This window comes from Sander vitreus, chromosome 3 (genome assembly GCF_031162955.1).
Source record: "Sander vitreus isolate 19-12246 chromosome 3, sanVit1, whole genome shotgun sequence".
NCBI lineage: Eukaryota > Metazoa > Chordata > Actinopteri > Perciformes > Percidae > Sander > Sander vitreus.
In genome coordinates, this window is record NC_135857.1 from 34210339 (window position 1) to 34218940 (window position 8602).

The following is an 8602-nucleotide window of genomic DNA, read 5'->3' on the forward strand; positions in this document are numbered from 1 at the left end:
CAATCTAGCAGAGACGGAGAGCGTAGGTATATGTAAGGAGATAACATAGACACAGGCTCATTATTGATCACTAAAATGATAGTTAACATTAGTCATTACACTTAAACAGCTGATGGAAGTCCAAACTGCCTGAGAGCTTCTCCTGTACTATACGGTAACTCCTCTACTATGAGACAGGAAGTCTCGTGGTTATGACCCAATCGTTAGCCTGTTGTTATAAAAACGTCTGCTACGGAGCCATAACGTGAGCTACAAGGTAATGGAGCCTTTTATACGTTGTCGTGTTTCTTTAGAAATAAACAACGGACAAATAGAGTCTTTAAACGCTTCAGATGTAAAGTTATTCTCTGTCAAAGTGACGTCAGGATGAATGGGAGTCAATGGGATGCTAACGGGATGCTAACGGGGGGTGATGGCTTGGTAGCATCAAAACGGCACCTTGTCTAAATCACGTTCCACACTCACCGCTGTCTTCCGGCAACAAGTCACCTCGCGAGATTTTAGACCGAGACTTCGCCATCTTCATCAGCCACAATAACAATCTTAGCTATTAAACCCTATCTCATAATATAGATAAAAACCCAGTGGCAGCTTATGGCAGCTACTGACAGGGGAGATCATAACCTTGTTGATGGAAGTGGTTAAAAAAATAAAAAATAAAAGTATGGCTTTACAAAAATCATAAAACCAACTTGCGGGAGATGATCTGTCTTCACAACAAACCATGTAAACACGTGTCTCCTCTGGGTTTTTTCCAAAATATTCAAATTGAAGAAGCTGGGAACAGAGTATGATGAGTTTTTTTCCATTAAAAAAAAAAACGAGACTCAAACCGATTAATAGATTATTAAAATAGTTTGGGATTCATTTAACAGTTGACAACTAATTGACTAATCTTTGCAGCTCTAATGGACATTTATGGTGTGAATCTGAAATGCAAAATAAAGCTGGTACACATACGTCATAATGATGTCATCGTAAAGTAATAAAGAAATCTCTAATTCTCGTATCTAATGCAGTGATTAAGACTAGAACAACTTTATGGAACATGCTTATTTTCTTCCACACTGAAAGTACACATCACATCAGAAGTTCCCTTTTCTGTTTAGACAACAGGCAACGAGGGCGACGCCACAGTCGGCCGCCGTCGCCTCTAGTCTCCGGTCGTCGGCTTGGGGTGTCGGGGGCTTTTACGGGCGCTGCCATCTCCCTCTATTCCGAATGTTTTGCAAATCGACGTATTTTTGTAATCAATGACGTTGATTACAAAGTACCGGGCGGTTAGCATGAGCAGAGATGGCCACAACTGCTGAACTGATTTTGAAACTTCCACGTAGAGAAACAGGCATAAACCAGCGGTGTAGTCTACGTGATACGCAGGTGTACGGAGTATACCCACTAGGAAAGGTCAAGGATTTCCGTATACCCACTTACAAAAACGCCAGGATACCGCTACGTAACGATGATTGTTTTGTGAGAGAACTTTCACACTTACGTTCATGATTTCACCCCGTCTGTGTTGCGAGTCGCCTACGAACAACTACACTGCGCAAATTAGAAATTAACAAATGTGAATCACTAAAGTAGATATATGAAACAAAAGCACATTTAAACTACATTCGATTTGGTAAGCCTGCCCCTGAAGCTGTACTGCTGCTTCGGATGACACCGCAGCAGACGTTAACGTTACAGAAACTACGGAAAATGAGCCAGATGAGGCTGATGCTGCACACGGTAATGTTACAAAAACCCATGGGGTTGTCGCTCTGGGTCGCGACGCTCTGGGACACGTCGCTCTGGGACACGTCGCTCTGGGATAAGTCGCTCTGGGACACGTCGCTCTGGGACAAGTCGTTCTGGGACACGTCGCTCTGGGACACGTCGCTCTTGGACACGTCGCTCTGGGACAGGTCGCTCTGGGACACGTCACTCTGGGACACGTCGTTCTGGGACAAGTCGTTCTGGGACATGTCGCTCTGGGACACGTCGCTCTGGGAAGTCGCTCTGGGACACGTCGCTCTGGGACACGTCGCTCTGGGACAGGTCGCTCTGGGACACGTCACTCTGGGACACGTCGCTCTGGGACAAGTCGTTCTGGGACATGTCGCTCTGGGACACGTCGTTCTGGGACACGTCGTTCTGGGACATGTCGCTCTGGGACACGTCGCTCTGGGAAGTCGCTCTGGACACGTCGCTCTTGGACACGTCGCTCTGGGACACGTCGCTCTGGGACACGTCGTTCTGGGACACGTCGCTCTGGGACACGTCGCTCTGGGACACGTCGCTCTGGGACACGTCGCTCTGGGACACGTCGCTCTGGGACACGTCGCTCTGGGACACGTCGCTCTGGGACACGTCGCTCTGGGACACGTCGCTCTGGGACGGGCGAGTCTAATGTTGGGAGGGAAAAAAAATGACAGTATCCTCAATATAAAATACTAGACTTGAAATGACATGAAAAACAGTTGTCAGATCCACAAACTGGCACCAAACACCACGTTAATGTCAGTTTTGTCAATTTATTCAGTTTCGGATAACAATCAAGACCAAACTAAACATTTAAATATAGAAATCTGTAACATTAGATTAGATTCAACTTCATTGTCACAACATGGGAATGGGAATGTTATGGCGCCAATGTGTGGCAGCAGCAGGACGGTGCAGCATCAGCAGCATCCGCACCGGCTTTGGTCCCAGTTTGATATTCTTTATCCTTGACTTGAGCTCTGCGCCGACATTTAGTTCCCCGTTACTTTAGAGACAACGGGGTTCAGACAGACACACGTGCATAGGCGTAGATTCCTTTTTTTTTTTTTTTTTGGGGGGGGGCAGGGTACATGTCCCTCCCTAATATTTAGATTATATTATTCATTATTCATTATCATTATATGATTGGTTTTTGGGAGATTAACACATCCACGTTTTCAGAAGTTTACTAACTGAGCGGCTTTGTACGAGAGAAATTAATAGAGCAGAAAATGTTCTGTATTTTTTAATGGAGCTACACACAAAATGTCCGTTGTTTTTTTATTATAGCAAAGTCCGGGTACTTTGCTGTGAAGTCAATTTACCGGTATCTTAACTCGTACTTCAGTAAAAGTTCCTCAAAGTAATAGTACTTTTACTTTTTTTGTGATAATCTAAATATGTAATTGGACCATGAGTTATAAGCTGCCAGAACGTTTTACAGATTTATTTCTGAGTGCAGGAAAATAAGTTTTTTTGACTCTCAAACCTTTCTGGGGGGTCGAACCCCCAGAGCCCCCCCCGGTTATAATGTGTCCCCCAACCCCCCACACCCCCAATGTTGAAACTAAACCTACGCCCTTGCACACATGTAATGAGAGGGAGAAAGGGATGAGATGAAAGAAGAGAAGAGCAGCTTCCCGCCTCCGCCTCATGAATACATGGTCAGCTGCAGCCACTGAGAGACAGAAACAGAGACAGCGTTAGTGTCATGGGAGCTCTGCTCTGAAAATATATGTCAAAACGTTACGTGAGCACCAGATTATGTCAGTCCTGAAATGCCAAGGGGCGTACTTTCCAGAGGTGGAAGATGTATACACGTAGGGATGCACCGAATCCAGGATTCGGCTTCGGAGTCAGACGAATATTGGGCTTTTTGACGGGGTTCTGTTTCTGCCGAACCTTAGAATTTTTTCCACCGAACTGAACCCTACGCTTGCACTCCGCGCGCTACGCTGGTCGACGTAATGACGGCGCCGTTGGTTACCGGAAGGTGTTTACGTAGGTGGAGCGTTCAATGCAGCAGGCTGTGAGGAAGTGGAAATGGAACTGGTGAGCAGAACAAGTGTTGTTTGGCAGTACTTTCAGTCAAAAGAAGGCCATTCAAGTCCAGCTACATGTTCAATCTGCAATGCTGATTAGTCTGGTGGTGGCGAGGACCCTAAACAATACACAACATCACCGCTGTTACAACATCTGGTACGAAACATCTGGAAGAATACGAGCTGAGCATGAAGGAATCTACAGACAGCAGCCAGAATGCAGCAACTTCAGGTACGGCAAAGGAAGGACAGTCACTGTTTACTTCATTAATGTGTTGACTGTGTTCATGGACTGAGGACGGGACGAGGACTCAGAATCTCAACCAGTGGATTCTGTATTCGGCCGAACCCCAAACATCTGGATTCAGTGCATCCCTGATACGCAGGGTGCGATTTGTGAACAAAAGCAGAGGGGCGGGGGGATGTTTTTTGATTGCGCACAACAATCAAAACATGCAAGAATTAAATCCCCCTTTCAATACCACCATGGATACCGAGCCTCTCGGCCATAACACTTATGCACTTCAATGTTTAATGGAAAATAATCGCAAAATGAAATAGCACAACGTGGCGTCAACATTATTTCTATCTGTCAACAAACTCCAATGGAAAGCGGCTTTGTGCCCTCATCAAATCACAAAAGACTGCGATTTAATGAAATAAGTATAAATAAGACATTAAATACATCACTATATAAAAAAAAACTATCTTCCCCACATTGTTAAAAAGTAAGATTTTTATACCGGTTCTAAGGAACTGTGTTATTTATTTAAGGGGCCACCGGAGGAGTTTGGGGACCTTTAGCCAAAAAAGACATGACCCTCCCCCAGAAATGTATCGATTCCTTCTGTACTGGTTTGCACTTGGCAAATATATACAGATTCCCATTGGTTTTTAACAGCCATGACGTACAGGACTTAACCTCTGCATCCTCATCTGACGCATCCCACTCCTCTGTTATGGTGGGGGGGCCATTTCAGGAGATTTACTCACTAACATTGTTGTGGAGCATGGAAACTGAATGCACACTTCCTGCATTACTGCATTACTTCAAATACTAAGTTCCTCCTCTAGTGAACTAGTATTCACATGAAATAAAACAATAAAACATTAAGACCGTTCAGCAAAGCACACTGGGTAACATTCAACACACAAACTGGTTGCTATGGACTCGTCACTAGGCTTCCTCCACTTCGCCGTTTAAACAAAGTGGAATAAACGTATAAAAGTCCAAATCTACACAAAACCCGCAATCAATTAGTAAGCTGACATCACGTTTATATACACGGAATTTAGGAAACCTTTATTGCAACGTTGGCTCGGCAAGATGTCCAGACTAGTGCAACAGTAACTTTCGTTTTTTGCGTCCTGCTGCTCCCATCGTCAGCCAGGTAATATTTTTTTTTACTAAAGCAGTATATGAAATCAGATGTATTACCTACCACCGTTTAGTTTTGTGTTATTTAAGATATTTATGAAATATCTGGTCATGCCAGACGTAATTATTCCACTCATTTTTTTAACAATGCAATTACCCGTTTCAGCAACCAGGGGGGCAGTGCTCCACCTGCCCCCCAGCAAACTCATGGGTCAGACCCATCTGGTACTGAAGGAGGGCCGAGACTGAGAGCTACACGGAAGAATATAAAACAGTTGGGTGACCCTCCCCTCAACAAAGAATAAACAGACATGACCCTCCCCTGTTTTCCTCCGGTGGTCCATTCCATAAATACCGAACGGTCCCTAAGTAGAATATTTCTGTATTCTTTCCACCTCTGGTTTTAGGCAAAAGTATGTGTGCAGTAAAATGTTGAAATGATGTGTTTTTGTGATAATCTAAATATGTAACTGGAACATAACTTCCAGTTCCAGTGGTATTTATAAATGATTTAGCAGACAGTTCAGTCGACTGTGTTTTACCTCCTTGATGTCCAGGTCGATGGTGCCACTGTTGTCTTTATCCAGAGTTTTAAAGGCTCCTGCAGAACACACACACACACACACACACACACACACACACACACACACACACACACACACACACACAAAAAGACACACAGACACACACACGAAAAGACACACAGACACACACACGCACACAGACACACACACACACAAACACACAAAGACACACACACACACACACACAGTATAAACACACACAGTGAGGGTCATGACTAAAAACAAACAGACAAAACTGTCAAACAGAAAAGCATCAGAAAACAGTTTTAAAAAAACTGTCAAAAGTGCCAAAAAAGTGTCTTTTTGTTTTTTTTACTTTTACTACAACTCTCATCAAGAGTCAACAGCATGAGCACAGTCAGGGGTTTGTTCCTTTGTTTCCAAGGTGATGTTATTATCCAGGGCACCTGGGGTCTGTTTCAGAAAGCAGGTTTAGTGAAAACTCTGAGTTTGTTAACCCTGAGTCGAGACTAACTCCGGGTTTGTTAACCCTGAGACGAGACTAACTCCGAGTTTGTTAACCCTGAGACGAGACTAACTCCGGGTTTGTTAACCCTGAGACGAGAGTAACTCCGAGTTTGTTAACCCTGAGACGAGTAACTCGGGGTTTGTTAACCCTGAGCAGTAACTCGGGTTTGTTAACCCTGAGACTAACTCCGGGTTTGTTAACCCTGAGACGAGACTAACTCCGGGTTTGTTAACCCTGAGACGAGACTAACTCCGAGTTTGTTAACCCTGAGACGAGAGTAACTCCGGGTTTGTTAACCCTGAGACGAGACTAACTCCGGGTTTGTTAACCCTGAGTCGAGACTAACTCCGGGTTTGTTAACCCTGAGTCGAGACTAACTCCGGGTTTGTTAACCCTGAGACGAGAGTAACTCCGAGTTTGTTAACCCTGAGACGAGAGCTCAACCCGGGTTTGTTAACCCTGAGACGAGACTAACTCGGGTTTGTTAACTCTGACGAGACTCGAGTTTGTTAACCCTGAGACGACTAACTCCGGGTTTGTTAACCCTGAGACGAGAGTAACTCCGAGTTTGTTAACCCTGAGACGAGAGTAACTCCGGGTTTGTTAACCCTGAGACGAGAGTAACTCCGAGTTTGTTAACCCTGAGACGAGAGTAACTCCGAGTTTGTTAACCCTGAGACGAGACTAACTCCGCTTTTGTTAACCCTGAGACTAACTCCGAGTTTGTTAACCCTGAGTCGAGACTAACTCCGGGTTTGTTAACCCTGAGACGAGACTAACTCCGGGTTTGTTAACCCTGAGACGAGACTAACTCCGGGTTTGTTAACCCTGAGACGAGACTAACTCCGGGTTTGTTAACCCTGAGACGAGACTAACTCCGGGTTTGTTAACCCTGAGACGAGACTAACTCCGGGTTTGTTAACCCTGAGACGAGACTAACTCCGGTTTGTTAACCCTGAGACGAGACTAACTCCGAGTTTGTTAACCCTGAGACGAGACTAACTCCGGGTTTGTTAACCCTGAGTCGAGACTAACTCCGAGTTTGTTAACCCTGAGACGAGAGTAACTCCGGGTTTGTTAACCCTGAGACGAGAGTAACTCTGAGTTTGTTAACCCTGAGACGAGAGTAACTCCGAGTTTGTTAACCCTGAGACGAGAGTAACTCCGGGTTTGTTAACCCTGAGACGAGACTAACTCCGGGTTTGTTAACCCTGAGACGAGAGTAACTCCGAGTTTGTTAACCCTGAGACAAGACTAACTCCGGGTTTTTGTTTCAGAAAGAGAGGTAACTTCACCTCAGAGTCTGTGAACCTGACCTGGTCGGGAGCAGGTTTTCTTCAAGAAACCTCGAGTTTCTCTCAGTCTCCTCCCTCTCACACAGCACGCTTTCATTTCCTCATTCATTCATTCAGTCTGTATCAGGCGCATTTTAGTGCAGTTTGTTATCTGCATGAATGAACACTTAACAAATAAAACAGGCAGATTATAAACCGTTTTTTTCTCAAACGTGTCATGTCCTTTTGTCGACGATCCCGTTGATGAAGAAGCTGTATTACTACTTCACACAGAGTTTACGTCGGGAGATGATATCGAGTCCCGACTAAATGTATTTTCATTTCCACATTTGTTCACAGTCCATCAGATACGTAGATATCCGTCCTCATATCACTAACATCCACCGTCGTGGACAGGCTTTAACACCCAAGCACATTCTTTGTAACGGCAGTTTTCTTATTGGTGACGCGGATCGTACTGTAATAGTAAAGCCGCTGTATGCAGAGCCGTCAGAAAAGTGTGACTCGCTCTGAAACGTTTTTGTAGTTGTTCCCTGGACACAAACCAATGAGAGCCATTAAAAAGAAATAAATGATTATACATTGTAGTTCTGTTAATGATCATGGTACTGCAGCCTCAGAATGGGATTAGTAGTAGGCCTAGCTTACTTTTCCGCCCGCAGGATTGCACCTAAATGAAATGATAGGTGTAATACTATTCCAGTTTTCACCAGTAATATTATCAGTTAACTGTGATTAAATATGACATTAATACTCTGTTAATGCTTACGCATTGACTCGAGCAGCAATTTTCTCCCACACCACTTCTCTCTGTTGCAGCAGCAGCCGCTGTGTTGCTTTTTTAACGAAATACATGTTCAAACTCGCTGTTTGTGCGCATGAGTATTTCCATTTCATGCTGCCTTTTTATTGTGGGGGTGGTACACGCGCGTGAACCTACTCTGAGTTGATTGAACCAACTCATATCAGCTGTTCTGGGACCGAAAACTTAGAGTTTGTTAAACCTCCTCCCTGGAACGGACCCCTGGTCACACAGACCCATTTTTGGATTTACTACCAACGTAAATGTCGGCCGTTATGAGCTGCTT

At 44.6% G+C, this 8602-nt stretch overlaps 1 protein-coding gene across 2 annotated transcripts in view; it reads right to left on the reverse strand.

Annotated features, from left to right (window-relative positions):
* Positions 1–2499: 2499 nt before the first annotated feature.
* Positions 2500–8602, reverse strand: part of capns1b (calpain, small subunit 1 b) — a 19809-nt gene continuing 13706 nt past the window's right edge. For both annotated transcript variants that reach the window (XM_078247089.1, XM_078247088.1), the window contains exons 10-11: positions 5709–5767; positions 2500–3424 (exon numbers count right to left, since the gene is read on the reverse strand). In XM_078247089.1, the coding sequence (XP_078103215.1) occupies positions 3398–3424; positions 5709–5767 (86 nt within the window). In that variant the 3' untranslated portion in view covers positions 2500–3397. The remainder of the gene's footprint in view (positions 3425–5708; positions 5768–8602) is intronic.